Below are 20153 nucleotides of genomic sequence, written 5' to 3' on the forward strand. Positions count from 1 at the left end.
GAGGCAGCAGTTCTAGATGTACTGAAAAATGTGCTGTAGGTGTGTTCAGGTTACTCATTCCCTCATACTCATTCATAAAAGCAGCTGCTTTTATGTCCAGTGTTGATACTGATCCTGCAGCAGGACAGACTTCTGCTTGAGCTGTTCTCAGCTGCCCAGGTTCCATGTGCACACTGGCTGACCAGCTCCACTGCAGTTGCTGCTGCTGGTTTCAGAGTATTTTCCTTTTAAGTTCAAAGTTCTCTCAAAAATGCATTCAGGTCCCCTGTGCTGATACACATCGCTGCTACTACTACATCAAAACCACAACTCATCTAATCTTGAATTTATTCCTTGAATCACTGCTCTCATATCTAAATCTCTTACTGCATTCACTTGTCTTCTTGTCTGAATCACTAAGGACCATTGATGCATGGTCATTTTAACAGAAAATGAGCTAAAATGAATTTGGTATTCCTGCCAGAAGACCTGGATATTATTTATGGTTATGCTACAAACTCTGTGTGACTGGACAACTCAGTTCAGAAATGCTGACACTAAAATTAGTTAGAAAAAGTCAAATTTAGGGATTTAGATTACAGAAGCCTTTTTTCCAGAAGTATGTATGTAAAATAGCCTATGGTCTTTTGGGGTGGAACAGTCATTTTCCTAAGTTTGTACAACTGGTACAACATGACGCAAAGGGGGTGACCTTTAAAGGTCATCATGTTTTAAAGTAAACTATCATGCCTACAGTTAAGTTTGTCTAACATATTCCACAACGGTGTCTTGCAGCTTTGTCTAAAACTTGCCCATCTTTAATATGTTTCCCCTTTTCCTTCCTGTTTTCGAAAGCTGAGCAGAATTTGCTCTAGCATATTAGATTAAACAGTTTTATCAATGCTTATGAGTTTTTTCCCTACTTTCTCAGCCTGAATTGCTTCTTTGAATATACCTGCTCTCTCCCAGAGTTTGAAGAAGGAAGTGGAAATGTGAGAGGTAGCTGGTTCTGGGGTAAGAAAAGGTCTTTTTGCTGTCCTTGTAGAGTTGCATTCAGATTTAGCCAAGTGGTTACCTCTCAGTAATGCTGATGGTTCTCACTGACAGCTCTGTTCCAGGAGTGCACTGACCCAGCACTGCTCTACTCACACCAGCCTCAAAGTGCTCACTCCTACCCCTGGATATTCTGCTCTCTCTGCTGCCCCACGGGGGACAGAGGGAACCAGGATGTGGAACAGACCCCTGCTCAGGAGGGAGAGGACACTGGCAAAGCTGCCAAACTCCTAACTGCAGACAGCCATTCACTCAAGTCTTAGGTTTTCTGGTTCATGGTATAAGTCATTCCGTGCAGTGTTGTGCTTCCTTCTCCTCTCTCCACCACTGGCTATACTATACTATACAACATTACACTTTCTAATTATATTTCATTGTAGTTTTTAATCTCTGCTTCTGTCAGTTTAGTCTATTTGAACTTGGTCAAGAGTGTTCCCCATAGATGTACTGACTTCTGTTTCATGAGTCTGTAAAAAAATGTGTAGGAAAAACTCAGCCACATGGTCATGAACATTTAACAAAGAGCCTACTGCAGGTTTTAGTTGTCAGAATAATCCTTGCTCACATTCAGCTGAATTTGGGGAGGTAAGTCATTTAAAGAAATGTGGCAGGCCCTTAATTACAGTCACTACTTACTGGTATTACTTTATTTAAAAAATATACTTGCTTATTAAAATATTTGTCATTCACAAAAATAACAAATTTGTTCCAGTATGTAAATCAGTTAATTGTGATGTGAGTAGATGACAATCAGAAGTGCAGAGGATGGTGGCTCCACATTCTAGCAGCAGCTGTTCAAGTTTCTAGCTACTGCCAAGAAATCTTGTGCTAAATAAACGCATCTTTGCAAAACTGTACTTTACTTTGATTTCTACCGTTTTGCTTTTTTAAATGTTGAAAACTAATGTGCTAAAATCTGCCAGTGTTTATCCCAGGACATTTAAAATATTGTTCCATGAGAAACACAGGGGAGCAAGAAAAGGCCCGCCTGACTCAGTATTGTTTACTCTGAGCCACATCTGAGCCGTGATGCAGTAAGAAGATGTGATACCTCAGAGGAAGAACTGGGAAGGAATTCAGCTCTTAAAAGAAAAGAAAAAAAGAAGAGGGAGGAGTGAAAGGAAGAATGATGTGATGCTTCATCTGCAGGGTGTGCCTTATTTTTGTTTTATCCATCCAGCTGGTATCTTTCAACAACAGAGGCACTTCATCCTCTCCTTGTCACGAAGAGGGCAACTGACCCATACTCACTCTCTGCTTCCCTTCTTATTTTAACTCTATCAACTTATTTAGGTTCAAAAATTATGATGCTAAACTCATGCAAAGGATGCCTTACTCCTATTAAAGGAGAAAGGAATTTTTAGAGGGAGTTTTTGTAGAGCTTAATTCCCTAAAATCATCTGTGTAGATTACTAACCTCTTCAAAAGGGCAGGATTACTCCATATATACAACACACCTCAAAATAAGGTCCTTAGCTTGTTTTTGGTTATCATTCATTCATTATCATTCATTGCAGATATTTCATATAATGTTAATCAAAGTTCAGTTACCTTTAAAGTAGTGAAGCTGTTTTTCTGTTGTTGTTCTGACAATACAAACCCCTCTTCATCAAAATTATGTGGTTTAGATTATTTACTTTGAAAATAATCTTTTTTGGGGAGAGAACCCCTTAAGTGCCAACTTTCATAAATATATTTTGCCTAACTTTTAAACCTGTGTTGGCTTGAATATATTTTGATATATGTTTAATACCAAAATGCTGATTGTATGTTTTGCTATAGCAGTCCTAGGTAGAGTTGAAAAACACATCAGCTACCTGCAAGACAAATGTATTATTTCTCTCTACTGAGAATCAATGTGGAAGTTATTTGGAGTTACAACCTGGGAAGAACCATGATTTCTGCCTAGCTGCTTGTTCTCTAGCTCCAATTTTAAAAATTTGTATTAGCTTGCTCTTCCTGACAAGGGCACTAGATTTTGTTCATCTCTTTCTTTTCTGGCAATACAACCATGTGTAAAGATCTATTTTCTACTGGAAGGGCAGTTTTACAATGATATAGGAAAATGAATGCTTAAAACATAGAAAAAATTATTTAAAATATTCTGCTCCCTCAGGGCAGATTCCCAACTGCCCTGATAAGTAAATTTTTCAAACCTTGCTTACTGTCAGCAAACCTGCTGGAACGCAGCTCCTGAACCTATAAAAACATAACCTTACATAACTCTGACAGTTTTCAGTATTATTGTAGCACATAAAGTTGTTGGAGTTTTATGGGAACTAAGCAGTCTGCCAGATAAACACAGGACAGCAGTCCAGATTCTTGGACTATGTGACACATTTATGTGAGGTAATGGCCAAGAAGGATTACAGAGTATTAAAAGTAAGTGTATATGACATATTTTAGATAAAGCTATATACATTACTATAGGAAAGGAAATAGCTCTGCAAATGACTTCTTAGCAAAGTCAGTGAAAAGCTGCTGGGTAGTCTGCCAGGGTAGTAATAGAACCACAAGCATGTGCTGAACACTTCTTAGAGCTCTTAGAATAGAGAAGCTGTTTTCTTTAGCCAGCTGAAAAAGTCCCAGTCTCTTGAAATAACAGAACTGAGTCAGAGAGACTCTTCCAGCTTTAGCAAACCAGTTGGAAAGATTTCAGATGATACCTGAATGCTACACTGCTTTATCTGTATTACCTGTAATGTTTTCTAAACCTATTTTCCTCTAAAGAATAAATTAGCTCTCATTCTGCCTCTCTGTGCATTTCTTGTGCAGATGATGAGATCCTATAATTGAGAAAACAACAGCTTCGTGCTTCTCGTGACCCAGACACAAAGTGAATCAACGTCTCTTTCAGTCTTGCAGACTTGTCAGATCCTGCATTAGCAGAGTGTTTTCAGGAAGGTGTTCACAGCCCTTGGCTAAAACGGACAGGCAAAAAGTCTTAGTCACTTTCTAAGAGCAGATGCTAAACAAAGAAGACTAACAGTAACTACAGAGTATTTCTTCATGGCAGTGTAACTGGCTTTCTTACTTGGGTGCTATTGCAAGCTATTCTGAGCCTCAGCAGAATTTGGTGAAAGGATTTTGTTGCTTAAATTCAGGCTAACCATACCCTTGAGTGTACTACTTTGCTGCAGTTTGGTAAACCATTGTCTTTTTTTTTAAGAGAGTACAGGCTTAGTCTTGAAAGTTTTGTAGTCCTTGCCTTCCCTGCATCCTTCCTGCACACCCAAAAGACACAGAGTGTTCTACAGTTGATGGGGGAAAATAAATCAGCTTGGCTTAGTGAACAATATTGTTTAATGAAACAGGGATTAAATGAGATGAGGGCACAAGCAAACCTGGACTACTCCAGTTGTGCAGCCCTTCTGTGGCTTTGAGCAAACTACAGAGGACAAGTAGGAGGCAGTCAAATGACAGCACAGCAGAAAACTGGGAGTCAGGGTGATCACGAAATGACAAAAGCCATCGAGTTCCTCCCATTGTCAAGAAAGCTCAAGTGCAGACACAGCTCTGCTACAGCTTTGGAGTAGTACTTCTCACCATGCCCAGACTAATCGGGATGCTGGCACCTTGTTAGCAACAGCCACATAAAGTCTGCAATGAAACCACTCTGTATGGACTTTCTAAGTACAATCATTTGTTCTTTTCCTCTATCCCCCATATGAAGGGCAGATACATGGCATGATTCAATAATTGTTTCTTTAGTGCTGCCTCCATTTGTTATCCAAGTTTTTTAATGGTAAAAACTTAATGCTGTTATAAGCAAAATTATTTTTTCCCCTCCAGATTCAATTTTAAACTTCTGAACATCTGAGTTATATAGGTAACCTAACTTTGGACATTTTTTCCCTTTTATTAAAGGCATGTGTGTATGATTCCAAATGCAACTTGCATCTGCTCTTCAGATTGTGAGGTGGGCCATGCTGATTGCTGTCACCTTAGCCCCTCGATAGCAAGAAAGCAAGTTTATGGGCATATACCATGTTTCACATCAGACTCTTCTGGATGAGGTCAGACATGGATCAAAGGTAACCTCTAACTAGGCCCCAATAATAACACAACAGAAAGGTGCAGAAAGCAACTCTGCAGCTTCACTGGGATCTTTCATATATAATGATTAAAATCACATCACTCATTTGGTACGAGAGTTGTTTTAAACTGAACATTGTAAACAGATCAATGTCTCCTGCTTTGCGTCAGCATCTCTATAGTAGCAGGAAACAATTACCCTGTGATATCCTATTCTCCTGCCAACACTTAGCCTGTGATGCAGTCTTTGAACTGAAGTTGTCTTTAATGATCCTGTCAACACAAAGACTTATTTTTTTATATACTTATATTTATTTTTTCTGTAGGCCCAAATGTCAGAAGACTTCTTGGTGAACCGTGCCTAAAAAAGAGAGGCAATTTGGTGGGCAGTTTCAGAGGGTTTAATTTGTGCAGATGTGAGGAACAGTAATCATTCACTCACATCCCTTTCTCTGAGTCTGTGTATAAGGACATCCAGAACAGGAGTATTTAGTCCTAGTTGTTTCATGGAATCTGTTGTCCGTGAATCTGATATCTCTGCCCTACAGTCTCATTTCAGCATCAAAACATTGATTGTACCACATGGTTCCATTTCACATAGTCATTTATAAATGTAACGACACTTCCCTACTGCTGTCGGCCTGCTGTATGACAGACTCCAGATGTCCTGGCTGGCAGAACACTGCTAACAGCACACTTCAAGCAAACCTTCCTGAATTTTTTGGGTTTGATTGAAACTTTTTACATGTCTTCTTGCCAAGAAATTTTGCTTTTCGTGATCTCCACCTCAAACCTTTTCTTTGATAGAATTCACTGTCGCTTTCTGCAGTGGCAGGAAAGGGAGATGTTTGCCTGTAAGTGGGTTAAGTTAAAACAATTAGAGGTGCATCAGGGAAATCAATGAAAATTTGCTTCCGACATGAGGCAAGGCCAGTTCTATTTCAGCCACTATTATCATATTACATCAACCCTAAAAAGCTCCAGACAGTTGAGCTACTTTGAGTTACTGTGTTCATTACTGCACATATGTTACCCTATGTAAAACACAGTTTAACAACAAATAGCTGTCCATTATCTTCAGCCCTGATTTTGTGGTATTAAAAATTCTTACTGTGATTTTCCAAGTACATTTGCTGTTTGGTGGGTAGACGCCAGGAAATCCTTCACTCCCAATAAACCCTGATTCTCCAGATACAACTCCTCCACATGTAAATGTAAGCCTGAGAATAACAGGAAAAACAGTACTTAATTTTTAAATATATTTCATTTATTCTTTCTATAGTAGTCAAGAGGCACGAACTGTCTCAACAGCTTAAATACTTAAAACCATTGCTAACATGAAACATTTAATTATTTACATAATATCACTATTGACATAGAATGTGCAATTTAATGTGTGAACTTAGGTGTAGAAAAAATTAACTACTTGGGCCTTAATTCTGGGTTGGCACAGACTGTTATCCCTCCCTCCTTTTTTACTTCATAAGAGCAAACGTGTGCCAGTGTGATACATCATTGCAAATCACTATTATAATGAAAATAATTATTAAAAAGTCATTAGCAATGACTTTTTATAGCACATATAACATTAGTTAAAATAGCACTGATATAAAAATTACTTCTCATTCCTTTCTATGCTTTGAATTTTTATGTTTTAATCAAGGAAGTCTCTGGTACTTTTTTGTAGTTCAGTAGCACAACCCACCCCACACTGAGCCCCGCTCCTGGTGCTGAGCCCTGTGGCCGAGCTGTGCTCGGGGCTCAGCTCAAGTGAGCTCAGGTGCCGGTGCCGGCTCCGGACACACTGCACGGACACGCCGCACGGACACGCGAGGAGCCCTGGAAAACCTGTGTGGAGCCACTGCTACTGCTAAGGACACGAGGGTGAGCGAACGCCCTGCCGAGCTTTAGAAACCGGGATGCCACACCGTATTATACCGTTATGTTAGAGAGGTTACAGATTACACGGCACCAGGCTGCTCTCGCAGGGTCCCAGGCTCCGTGGAAAACACTCCTGCCTTGATGCACTCACGGGCAGTGAAACACCCGTGCACCCCACGGAGGCACGGTGGGAACGCGACTGCGGGGGACAGAGGGAGGGGAGGGGAGGGAGCGCGGTACCTGTGCGGGGACAGCGGGACCTGGTACCTGTGCGGGGGGGCGGCGGGACGCGGTACCTGTGCAGTGTGCGCGGTACCTGTGCGGGGACAGAGGAGCGCGGTACCTGTGCGGGGGGGCGGCGGGACGAGCCGCCGGCAGCAGCAGCAGAGCCGGCAGCAGCAGCAGCGGGACGGTGGGAGGCATCTCAGGGCGGCAGCGGCGACTGGGGCAGGGCTAGGGCTGGGGCCGCGGAGCCGCTGCTCCGACAGCCGCCTGCTCCTCTGTGAATGCCGAGGCCGGGGGAGGAGGAAAAGGCTTCCGCGGCCCTCCGCCCCCAGGGCAGGGCAGGGGCCCGGGCAGGGCCGCCCTCTCTCCCTGCGCGGGGCGCGGGCGCTGCCCCGGGTGTGCCCGGCCCCGCCCCGATGGTTCCCGGCGGCTGCGGCTGCGGCCCCGGCCGGGGGCACCTCCGGCTCCGCGCATTTTGCGCCCGCGGGGGCTGCCCGAGCGCAGCGCCCCCCGTCAGCGGCCCCGCCCCGAGCCCGCGGCCCCCCGCGACGCCCCGCTGCCGTCCTCAGGTGGCACAGTGCGGGTGTTTGTCCCGGGCATGAATGAACTCAGTGTTACTGGCTGTGCAATCGTCTGCAGCTTCGCCAAAGCTTGAAAAATAGTAATGCTACTTTGAAATTTCTTCTTTATTTAAATTCTAAAGTAAACTTGAAATGCTTCGTTTTGTTTACCACTGGGTAATCCTGACCCATTTAGTAGCCTTTTCACTCTGGCTGTGAAAGATACTCTTTAAAAGGCTGTGGCAGAGCATACAGTGATGAACTCAATACTTGGGTGTTTTATAGGATTTGGGCCAAAGTTATTTGACTGAGAAAAGAAATGAAAAATTAAGTCAGTATTCTTATTTTGAGCACAGTATTCTTATTGAACATGGTATTTAAAAACCCTCACATTGTTAGTGCTATTGAACAATGACATACAGATTATCATGTCAATAAGTGGTAATTTATCTTCTGAGTATTGGTTTAAAAAAAGCCAGTTCCTCTTACTGTTTTTAAATACTTCTTCCCATATGTGCCTCTTGCAGGAGAAGGAGGTAAGTCTGTAGAAGTGTTCAGGCACAGCCAATTGAACAAAGACTAGAGAAACTAAGCGGAAATTCTCCTGCATATAAGGCAGAATATAAACCTATTCTCTTATTTTTAGCCCATTTATTAAGCACTTAACCTGCCTATTCTTGCAAAATACAAAGAAGGTCCCACTACCAAGATTTTGAAGAAGTGCTGTTGATTAGAGAGGATGCTCTGAGGATTAAACAGAAAGTGGATGCTGCAGTTTAGCAGATGTGATACCTGTACTCTCCTTTCCGCAGTGCTGGGTGAAGGAGGCAGTAGACTAACCGGGATCCATGCTTGCTCAATTCCCAAGAGGACTTTTGTGTGAGAAGAGGTGCATCTGCTGTTGGAATATCCCAGATCTTTGGAGACAGCCTGCAAGATGGTTGGTGAGTAAGAGGTGCCAACAGTGTTCTTGTTTGCACAGAGGCACTGGAAGACAAGAAAGAGCAGAGGCTGGGGAGTGTGTGGGTTTTGCAGAGGCCCAGGTTTTTTAGGAGTGTAGGTGTGTTGGCAGCCAGGTGAGAGGGCCTGGCCTGCAGCCCTGAGGAGAGGCTGTCCCAAGACCCCCCTAGTGGGACTGAAGGAAGGAGCAGGACACATCTAGGCAAGGCTTGGTGGAGTATTGGGGCAGGGAGTCCCGTTCACAAAAAGGGGGCTGTGGAAACAGAGATGATGAGATTGTCAGAGCAGAAATTATGTTTGCAGCTGTGTTTTGAACTGATTTTAAGTGACAGAAATGGGAAGTAAGAAAACTAAAAAGGAGACATTTACTTACACCATGACCAATAAGATGCTGGTTAGCAGCTAAAAGCTTAACTTATTTATTGGCATATTGGTATAGTCATGAAGGTAATATAATGATAATAAAAATTAGTAGATCTGGGAGTCAATGTGTATGACAGAAAGTTGTGTAATCTTCACAGCACAGACACGTATTCCCTGCTGCTGCTTTCTGTCAATCTTTTTTAGTCTAGAGAAGACAGTCTATTTTATAAAAAGAGTATTTCAGGCCTCATATCCACGGAAGAGCTGTGCTCCATGCAAAACCACTAACAAAAGCTGTTAGTTCCCATGCATTACATGTCCAAGGACTCCTTTTATATGGGGTTGCTGCAGACTTTTGCCTCATCTAAAGGTAGTTTTAAACTTCTGAACAGTTAACACCTTAACAGGTTCTGCATTGCCACCCAAGCATATCTACAGATCTGTGCAGCAATGAGGCATTTCAGGCTTGTTGAGCAAATTCAGGTGATGAACAGGCTGCTGGGAAAGCCCCCAGCCCGTGCACAGCCCGTGCAGCCAAGCTCCTGCACCTTTGCCAATCGGGAAAACAGCAGCATCACTCCCTGTCACTGCCTGTCTGGGAACACACCCTAAATGTGTGCTCCCTAAACACCCTAAATCTAATGTGCTCAAGTACTTCTTTAGTGCCCCACTATTAAATAGATTATGAATACCACAAGCAGTAAATGAGAGACTATAAACAAGGCTCTCAAATTAAACTGCATTTACCAAATGTAAATGATGTTGCTAGACGGAATTCACCCACGAGCTAACCCAGAGGCATCTGGCTGCTTTCCATCAATGGCTGCAGAAGGAACAGAAAAGTAAAAGGCCAGTAAGTAGTTACCCATAAATAAACATGTTAGCATTGACATTAATCTTCAGCTAAATCTGTTAGGAACACAGAAACAGGAGTGACCTTTCCTCTTCACCAAGCCCAGTCCTCTACTCTTGCAGGGAACCAAACCAAATAAACCCTTTCATATACTGATGATATTTCATTTTTGAAGTCAGGAAGCTACTCAATCAGCATCTGTTAGAGTCCCTGTCTTTTTGGGATGAAACCATGGAATGCACAGTCAGGAACTGTTTGTAGGCAGTGGATATAAATTCAGATAGAATTTTTGGCTCAAACCCAAAAGATGGCAGATTTACAGTCTCATGCAACCTTAATTATGCTGCCTTGTGTATGTCTTCTTTGCATAAATGATGCATAGGTTATGTGACAAAAATAGTATGGAGTTGCATAAGCAAAGTGTCTTTATTAATATGGACAAAAAAGGTCTAACGTTTGACAGTTGACATTGCAGCACAAGTTTTCTACAGTAGTTTCTTTTTGAAGGTAGAATAAAAACTATTTTCTATCACATGCCTTGAGGTGATGTATCTTCAGGCATGATGAATCTTTAGTGACAGATATTTAATATATGAACTATGGAGTAGTGCCATAGTAATTATAAAAAATGCCTGCTGTCCCAGTGTGTCATTGCCTCCTGCAGCAGTCTGGCAGAAATGGGCAGCCCGAGTGACCCCTCTTCCCCCACCAGCTGCTGCCAGCAATCCTGGGCTCAGCTAGTGATGCTGGTGATCCAGGGCTGAGGGCTTCTCCCTATCAGTCACTGAAGAAAGATATTTTGTACACAAAGCTAACAAGAGACAAATCTCCTAATGAATGTCTGGCAAATGAGACCTTGTCTGCCTGAAAATGAGATAACTACTGAAGTGGAAAGTGGAAGCTTCTTCCTGAAATGCAACCCTGAGATGTTCTTTGAAAAGACTCTGTAAATGTTGATGCAAACCGCCTGTGGCTCCATGTATCCCTGACATCTTTCCTGTGATTAAGTTAATCATGATATTGCTGTGCAGCAGCCAAAGTGGCCTGATGACCTGACTGAAAATGAAGTTTAGTTTATGCTTCAGCTTTCAGGCTTGTCACCAAATCTTCTTTTCTCTGTGGAGAGTGGCTGGCACAAAATACCTTGTACCATAGCAAAAGACCTCTTAGTGCTCTCTTGGTGTTTCTGTACTGGTCCTTGTTCAGCTGACACTGTGAAATTAATTTAAATTGGAATAAATACTATCAACAACTGCCCGTTATTTCATATGAAACATAGAATGGTTTGAGTTGGCAGGGACCTTTAAAGTTCATCTAGTCCAACACTCCCGCAATGATCAGGTTGTTCAGGGCCCCATCCAATCTGACCTTGAATATTTCCAGGGATGGGACATCCACCACCTCTCTTGGTGTTGCCACTGTCATAATAAAAATTTTCTTCCTCATGTCTTATCTGAGTTTACACTCTTTTAGTTTAAAACCATTACTCCTTGTCCTGTTGCTACAGGTACTATTAAAAAGCTTTCCCCTATCTTTCTTTTAAGTCTCCTTTACTTACTGAAAGGCTGCAATAAGGCTGCTCTCGAGCCTTCTCCAGGCTAAACAACCCCAACTCTCTCAGTGCAGTCTTAAGTGCCAAGATCTTGATATTTTCACTTCCAAAAGAACTTCGGTATTTCCTGAAATTTCAAGTTGTCCCTTTTCATAATAGCATTGGACAATGTGCAATAGAGACGATTTATCCTTATTTTCTTGATAATCCAAGCACCTAAAATGACTCTTTCAAACTGATATGCCCAGCCAGTTCCTAGGATTCCCAAATTTGCTTAGATCTGTAAGACAGAGTTATCCATGTTATGCCTTTAACTGAATCTGCTACTTTATAGAAATAAAAAACCACACAAGAATTGTCACTGGAAAACTTGCAGAGCCTCCACCCTTCCTCAGACTGGAATTCCCACTCTTCTCTCTTTTTCTCTGTAAAGCTTTGCTCTTGGCTCATTTATCAAATGACAATGTGGTTTCTGGCTTTATACAAAAAATGGCTGTGATGAGTCATAGACCTCTCCTCCCCTGTTTCTTTTGATACTGAGGTACCAAATGTAAATGTAGTATTGACAGTATTCCCACACCTTAGGAATTTAGGAACTTATTAGGAACTAAGTTTACATTCCTTAATTAACTTTTTTTTTTTGTCTCTTTGCTAGTTTTACCTCAAGTGATGACATATTTAATACAGTTGCAAAACTTCATATTTCATTTTAGCACTTAGCAGAGACCGGACATGATGCATTAATCATAAAAGCAGTACAGAAATTACCTTCTGGTGTTTCCATTTGTCAGTTTGGGTAATACTAATATCAGTTTCTACTTGCCTCTTGTTATAGGAATACAAACTGCTATCCAGTAACTCTTTTTAAAAAATGTTTTATCTTCTATTGTTCAAAGTTATTTGCCAGCATAAGAAAATATTAAGGAGAATGCTGCTGATTTATATTACTTGAACTGTTTTACATCATAATATAAAAATTATAAATATAAATATATAAAAATATATTTTAAATATATTTTTATATAAATATATTAAAAACTATAAATATAAAATTATTTAAAAACTACTGCTAAATTGTAAGCATTCCTGTAACCAAAGAGATGTAATAATGATTAACCAGAGTGCCTGCTGTCAAGCAGGATGCTGGAAACATTCATAATGTTGTGAACAGATACTTCTTCATAGTACAAGACTCCTAAAAGATTGTTTCAACACTTCCAATGAAGCATCCCAGGGTCCATTGACCAAGAGCAGGCACTTACAATGACCATATCACACAGCAGGTGTAGAAATTGCTAAAGTACAAGTCAGAAGAATGGACTCTAAAACCAATATTTTTAAGCAAGTGCTATGTCCCTGATAGTGTGTTTGAAACACAATAGTCTGAGGAAAATACTCAATACATAAAAGGAGAAGGAGCATAAAGTATGGAGTGGAAGGCCCTAAAATAAAAAAAGGCAGAGCCCCTGAATTGCCAACAGGTACCTGTGAATCAGGCAGTCCTATGGGCAAATCTTCCAGCAGCAGACAGAGAAGAGAGGAGAGGAAAGGAGCAAAGCACCTCAGTCTCTGCAGGACAACTCCCGAGCTCCAGCACGGGGCAGGGCATCATCAAGGGTCATGGGATGCTATTCTTATCTAGAGAGCTGTAAAAGCTAAGACAGATCAGCTAGCCAGTCTTGATGTAATCTAAATCAGCAAATCTTCAAGTAGATAATATTATAAAACAAAACTACAAAACAGATTCCCTTAGCTTTGGTGGATGTGGGAAAGAAACATGAGACCATTAATTGTATTGTGCTTGAAGAAAGAAGAGAGCAGCTAGAAAATCGTGTCACTAAAATGGAAAAAACAGACTTTCTGTTTCTTGGTACAAAATAGAATTATTTTTATGAGGGATATATATATATATATATATATAAATCATCATTGGAGCCATTGTTCTCATTTAATGACAAGACTCACTTATATCTGTATATGAATAAATTTCTGAAGACTTAGATCAGAGTCTGTTTTATAGACTGAGAAATGAAAAGAGCTGATATTTTGAACAATCTACTGTACAAGAGCATCCTTTCCCCTCCAAAAGCACCACCTCCACTAGACACTGTTAAACTCAACTCAGACCTGAATGAAGAAAGTGAGTGTGAAGCCACTACTGTGTTACATGGCACAACTGGTGCTAGCAAACTGGTGGTGGTCACAGCCACCTTCCCTTCGAGCTGGCTGCAAGTGACACTAGAGGCATAAAGGCACATGGGAATGCACTCAGGAGTGTGTGCAGTGAGAGGCTGTCAGGTAGTCTCCGTGCAGAAGTAGGGAAAGAAAAGTTGCAAAAGGCATCAAGGATGCTCCAGAGAAGTCTATTTCAGGATGAGAGTGTGCTTTCAGCAAGAATGCTGTCAAAAATAAAACTGGAACCTCAAGCAAAGAAGGTACCTATTTTTTGTGTGTCTGCTTTAATTCAAGAAAGAGTTTTACATAGACTATAAATAAGTAGGTTTGTATTAAGGCATCTAGTTTCTGTTCCCTCCCCCACCCTTTTTTTTTTATTTTCTGTCTTTTGAATGATGTAGTTGCAGGATAGAGATATTTCTAAGGAGAATCAAATGTGTTATGCTGTCATACTCTATTGCACAGGTGATACTTGGGACCTGAGTCTCATGGTGCAATTTCACATGTAATTAGTTTGCTGTTACTAGCAACAGAGATTTGAAATCAGAACTAAGCCCTGTGAGAAACTGTTCCCTGCCAATGCTCTCATTGCTTTTCCTGAATTCCCTCTACCATTATTTATAAGGCTATACATAAAAAGGAGAGCAATTGGATCTAATTTATTTACTACAAATGCTCTTAGGAAGAAAAGTGTTGTGAGCAATTTTAGTTCAGCCAACTAAAATACTCTTTTTCCACTTTTACTGATAGGAAAAATTCACTATCTGCTTCCAAATTACCATAAAGGGGACAATGAGGAAAAAACATTTTACCAAATATGCAAATGATATGACAGCCTGTGCAACAAGAGGTGGGAGAATACAATCAAATTTCCATCAGCTGTAATAATTCTTGCACTTGTTCTCTTAGCTTGAAAAGGACTCCCTAACTTAACTAAGCAGCTCAACAGCTACATCTGAATGATAAACTGGGGGAGCCTACATCTGAAGGACTTCCTTCCTCAAAGATGAAAATTCAGAACAGGGAAAATACCCTTTTTTTAACAGGTAGATTAGGCCAAGACAAGAGAGCTGAGTAATTGTGAGGGAATATCTTGATACAATCATTCTCTGCCAGGTACAGCATCATATTGATGGTACAGAAAGACTTCCTGGATTCCTCCTGTTGTTCATGCTATGCCCTCAGTTGTCCTTATTTAGCCAAGTTGTCCTTATTCAACGTAGTGTCCCTGGCAAGAAGGTGGGTGTTGCATCACTGATGTTCCTGTGCAACAATAAATTGTACCAGTGCTGGGCAGTTCTGACTACAGGAATTACAGTCAGTCCCTATGGCCTACTTCCCATCAGAGTACAGGGGTCATGGAATGCAAAATTGGGGCCAAATTATTTCACTGGTGGCTGGAACTCAGCTATTTGCCATGTGCATTACAATAGTGAGTTTACTTTTTCTAAGTGCTGAATTACTGCCCTGGGAGATGAACACATGCGTTCCAGACCAGAATTCAGAGTTTAACCTAATGTTATGCTTTTTAAGCACATCTGTGATCTATTATGTTGCTGGGTAATGATTTTCACAGAATCATTGTTATTTAATATGTAAAGAAATGTCACTGTCAATATCAATCTCAGCATGGTATTGCAGAGAACACATCTGAGTACTATATAAGTGCTTCTTCCTATGGGCAAAATATTACAGGTCATTAAAATGTTAATGTATTAAGGGGAAAAGTTATAAAAAATTGAAGGAACATACATGGAAATTTCAGGAGCCGGGACCAGAGACTTCTAGATAGTAGTGTTTTTGGTTACCAAATGTATGACAAAAGTAAGCTAAACAGTGGAAAAGCATTAGAGAAACATGCCTAAATTAGATATATATTTGGTATAAAAATGCTTGGAACCTGTATTCAGTTCTAACTCAACAACAGTCCTTTAGTACATTAGGAATCAAAAGTGCAGTGCCAGAATTAAGCAGCAGTTTATCCTTTTTGTATTCCAGGAGTTACTTGTTTTACTTTCAAGAGCTTCAGAGTATTTTTGTTTTAACAGTCTCTGAGGAAATTTTTCATATCCACCAAACAAAATAAAGGCCAGACTGAGCAAGTAATACTGCAATTTAATTTCACTGTTCCTAAACTATACTTGACTTTAGTTTGGACATGGACACTTGAACACAGGCAACTGTTTTGAGAGAGTCTCTATGTTTAAATCCTTCAACTCACTTACTGAAAGGATATTTCGGGATGAGAAATTTTTCTAGAATCTAAGCCTGATCTTTGGGCTTATTCTTGAGATAACAGCCAAGTTTCATTTTAATCCCAGCAGGAAAGGAATGAAGACTGCTTGCCTCTACCACATAATATTTCTGGTGGATGGGTAGCATCTTTGAATAAGGAATCAGAGAAATTTCAAGGATTGGTAAGTATTTATTTAAATTTCTGTTGTTCCCTCTTCTACAGTTGGAGAGCTGTACTGCTGTAACTGTTCCACTTCAAAGCAATTATGCCTGGCTTTTGGCGTGCATGAAAGACAGATGCAGCTCTTGTGCTCCTGTTTTATGTAAGCCATCCTTCTTTAAGAGGTGCAGTGCTTTGCCCAAGGTATGCTGAGCCAGCATTCCTTCATCTTTCCAGATGTACTGCAGTGCAGTGATAATAATTATCCTGCGCAGTGTCAAATAGCAAGAAATTCCTGCTGTAAATAGGTGCAGATGTAGATATGTGATGCAAGGTGTATAGATTCTTGAAAGGGAATGAGAGGAACTGATTCATATGGAGCTTGAGTTGTAAGTGCAACCAATAGATCATGACTATTACACTGTCTATCCAGTATAACATCTCTGTATTCAGCTTTCCAGCTAAGTTTTAAAAGCTCTGGGTTCTTAGGACCTTAAACACTGCTGACACTTCTCTCTGCCTTGACACCACCCTAAAACCCCTCTCATGGTTACAGGCTTTACCCAGGTAAAAGTGGGCCTGTGTGGATTCTTTAAGAATTTTCTGGCATTATTAACACCAGAGTCTCCTATTAAGTACCCTTATTAAATTATCTCCTTTAAATGTAAGTGAAAGTCCAGTACATCTAATTCAACTAAGCAGATTCTAAACTCAGTGTACTGTGTCTCTGATCTGCCCTGGATTGTTATTTTCCGAATTTATACCTGTTGTGTCACTTCTGCATTTTCTGTAATGCAGAAGAAGACTCCAGCATATATTTCCAGTCAAAGTCTAATGCAAGTCTTAGACCCAAAAGGTTTTAATTGTAAAAAAGTGATCAGAGGTCTGATCCAAACACAACAGGACTTTCGATTTTCCCACATCCTTGTGTTCAAAGGTTATTGTGACAATTTTCCCTCCATTTCCAAATTCTTCAGCTACTTTGTATTAATAAAAGAATCAGGGGTTAAATCTGCTGTTCAGTTTTGGATAGTTTAGCAGTCTGTTCCACTCCTAATCCCTGTTTGTCTGTTTTGGTTTAGTTTGGTGTTTGAACTACCCTTAAAATACAAGTCTGTTTGTTAAACTGAATGTTTTTCAGTTGGGGAAAATGAAGTTTTTCCAGGCTGTGGATTCCCAAGTTACCCTGCCTTTCACAGAAACCCTTCACTCTATGACAACAAGGTATGATTCATAAAATTCACAGTTTTTAAAGTAGAAAGCAGAAATTACCTACCTTTGATTAGACTAAGATAAAAGGCATAAAATTTGTGGAGCCCATACCGGTAAACAAGATATTATTTGGGAAGACTTTCTAATTTAGTATGGGCTAATAATTGACTGAATACTTGGACAGGAGAGAAAATTTCAGTACCCAGGAACTGAATATGATTTTTTTTATTTCTAAATGAAATCAAGTTTCCAAACTCAATTTCATTTGGTGCAAACTATTCCATTTAATGCTAAAAGTGCTTTTTTAATGGAAGTGGTTGTCAAAATAATGACACAAATTGATGTGTAAATCCCACAGAGAAGGTGAGAATCGCATTAGTGCTCCTGAAGAAGTTAGTGCATGCCTCACAAAATCTAACTCTTACCAGTGTTTGAGAGGAATTCTCCTCTCCTCTGCAAATCTGGGTTTCTTCCTCACCGCAGTGACCTGACCATCAGCCCCTCTGACTGGAACAGTCCCACTCTGTAAAGTATACTTAAATATTCATGGAGCCAGCTGGTGAGAGAAAAAACAATGCTCTAGTCTGATGGTTCAGTAACCCTCCTGGGGAGGGTGGAGGTGTTAGTCCCAGTCCCAGTGAATGTGTAATTATTTATACAAAGAAGAACAGTGTCAACAGGAGAAGTGACAAGTCCCGTCTCCCAAAAAGTTTCCTTGCAGGAATGGAGAAGTCTAAAGAAACAATAATGCATTTGCCAGAAATCTGCCAGGTATAGTTAACAACAGTTTAAACAAACTCTTAAAATAATTTACAGATTATTCCTGAAATAGCTAAGATTTTGGATGAATAGATGTTCTTCCACATATCTGAGACAGACCTTGTTCCTCATATTAAGTGAACAGACCTTTCATCCTCCAAAGCAAAACAGCTCTTAAAAATAGAAATCATTCAGAACATATTTTAAGAACTTAGCATCTCATAACATCATACCAGCATCCTTGCTCCTATTGACATCAATGGAAGGAAAACCAGTATTTATATGTCCCACAAGCAGATCTGTCTCTTGGAGAATGCTGGTCTATAATGGTTTGTGTCTGACAGGAATAAAGAACTCTTGAGACCTGCCTGCCACTTGAATAGCCACGGCTGTATGGAGCTCCAGCAGTAATGTTTTTGCAGAGTCTTGCTGAAGGCATCATGTAAGGCACGGTTCTTCGGCACAAATGAGTTTTCACTAGACCAGCTAAAACACAGACTATGTTTCAGGCAACAAATTCTCATTCAGGACTAAGGCAGAAGGAGAAAGCTTCAAGCTATGTGCAGGCTGAGGAGAGCTGCTCTCACTTTATCTCAATTTGTGAATTAGACAGTGTGTCACAATTTTCTAACATCTTCTTAGAGTTTGTATGAGTTTCCATTAGAGAACTCAAAAAAGCATAGATAGTTCCAGTGCATATGCCTGACCTACAGACACCTATGCCCAGCCTGACAAAAAATGGCATCAGGAATTAAAAATTCACCACCTCTGGATTTAAAAAAAGAGTAAAAAAACCCTGAGAGGTTTAAAGCTTTAGTCATCAAAACCAGAGCTGCCTGAAAATTGTTTTTAAAGCTCAGCTGTAAACAGTGTTGTAGTAATCCATATTACGGTAAGCATAGAGTCATATCCCTTTCATTAGTCATATGTTTTGCCAATAAAAGACTTTCATAAAACAAAAAAAATTCATTGTGTGGCAGGCCTTTCAGAAGACTGTATAATTAAAGCACAGTAGTTTCTGACATCTGGAAAGAAATTCTTGACTGCAGAGCAATAAGTGACCTGTGACCTTTAAAACATATTTTCAGATAAAAGATTTCCAAAGAAAATTTTGAAGGAAAGCTGCTGCAAAAGGAGAGGAGTCTCTGTCTTAAAACTCAGTGATGGATGGGACACAGCAGATTTCTGCATCTATGCATCTTATGTAAAAGCTATAAAGAACAGGCAGCTGTCAGCAAGAGGTAAGAATCCACCAAGTGATATTGTGATGAATACTCAAAAGTTAAGGACTTAAATATTACATAGGCTCTGGCTGATGAAAAGAGAATGACCAAGCAGCAAGCACTGCATCAAATCTAGTATATGTAGCTGATGCTTGTGAAGTACAGCAATATGTCCATCTGGATTTTGAGTTAAAGATGAACAAAACTTAGATTATTATAACTAATGAAAAAGTTTTAGTACTTCTAAAGCCATAGCAAGGAAACGCAGAATTTTTGAATCTGCTGGCATTTTCCCCATGTGGTGCAGGTCAGCATTTCAGGCCTTTTTCTTTAGGAAGAAATTCTGTCAAAGAGGGACTGAGGCAGTGGCAGTGGTCATAAAGCTGGATGCTAACACCACATTCCTATTGAAATTCAGTGTGAAACTGGTACACAACTCTAACTGGATCTTTCAAATATGGTCCAATGCCTCTCCACTCAATGCCTTGAGGCAGGAGCACAAAATTTACCCAGTGTTACCGGGAAGAAAGGGAGGCACAATTGTGTACATGTATTCTGAATATAGTGCACAGTTGGCATGTGGACAAAACTAAGTTCAGACATTACAATATGTACAGGAACACTGTGAGCAAGTGCCATGGATCCATGCATTTTTGTAGGACGCAGCATTTCTCTGTTCTGGTCACTGCTCTGCTGCGTTCACCACAGCATCTTCCACAAAACCCAGCCCAGCCCAGGAACCAGACTGGGCTAATGGGATGAGTGCCCCAGCCTTGGGGAATGAATGCAGTGAGCCACTGCCTAGCTGAGGCTGAGGTGTCCTTCAGACCGGGGTGTCCTTCAGGCTGTCACCGGCCAAGACCTCACAGGAAACAATCTGCTCTCCTGGCCAAGGATGTGGAGGCAGTGCAGATGTAACGCTCTCTGC

The 20153-nt window shown here is 40.6% G+C and overlaps 1 protein-coding gene and 1 long non-coding RNA gene across 10 annotated transcripts in view; one reads left to right on the forward strand and one right to left on the reverse strand.

Annotated features, from left to right (window-relative positions):
* The window catches only part of PCOLCE2 (procollagen C-endopeptidase enhancer 2), a 51320-nt gene that overhangs the window by 16063 nt on the left and 15104 nt on the right, over positions 1-20153 (reverse strand). Inside the window, exons 1-2 of one of the 2 annotated variants that reach the window (XM_048314094.1) lie at positions 7292-7475; positions 6179-6287 (exon numbers count right to left, since the gene is read on the reverse strand). In XM_048314094.1, coding sequence (XP_048170051.1) covers positions 6179-6287; positions 7292-7371 — 189 coding nt within the window. In that variant the 5' untranslated portion in view covers positions 7372-7475. Of the gene's footprint in view, positions 1-6178; positions 6288-7291; positions 7476-20153 lie in introns of those variants that run through there. The other variant, XM_048314093.1, reaches the window with a different exon arrangement.
* Positions 1-20153, forward strand: part of LOC125330681 — a 34736-nt gene that overhangs the window by 10218 nt on the left and 4365 nt on the right. For 2 of the 8 annotated variants that reach the window (XR_007205678.1, XR_007205684.1), the window contains 6 exons: positions 911-993; positions 1087-6951; positions 8546-8677; positions 15961-16053; positions 17173-17255; positions 19091-19243. This is a non-coding gene — a long non-coding RNA (uncharacterized LOC125330681). Of the gene's footprint in view, positions 1-910; positions 994-1086; positions 6952-8545; positions 8678-15957; positions 16054-17172; positions 17256-19090; positions 19244-20153 lie in introns of all 8 variants that reach the window. The other 6 variants (XR_007205683.1, XR_007205685.1, XR_007205681.1 and 3 more) reach the window with 6 other exon arrangements.

Source organism: Corvus hawaiiensis, chromosome 10, assembly GCF_020740725.1.
Source record: "Corvus hawaiiensis isolate bCorHaw1 chromosome 10, bCorHaw1.pri.cur, whole genome shotgun sequence".
NCBI classification, from domain to species: Eukaryota; Metazoa; Chordata; class Aves; order Passeriformes; family Corvidae; genus Corvus; species Corvus hawaiiensis.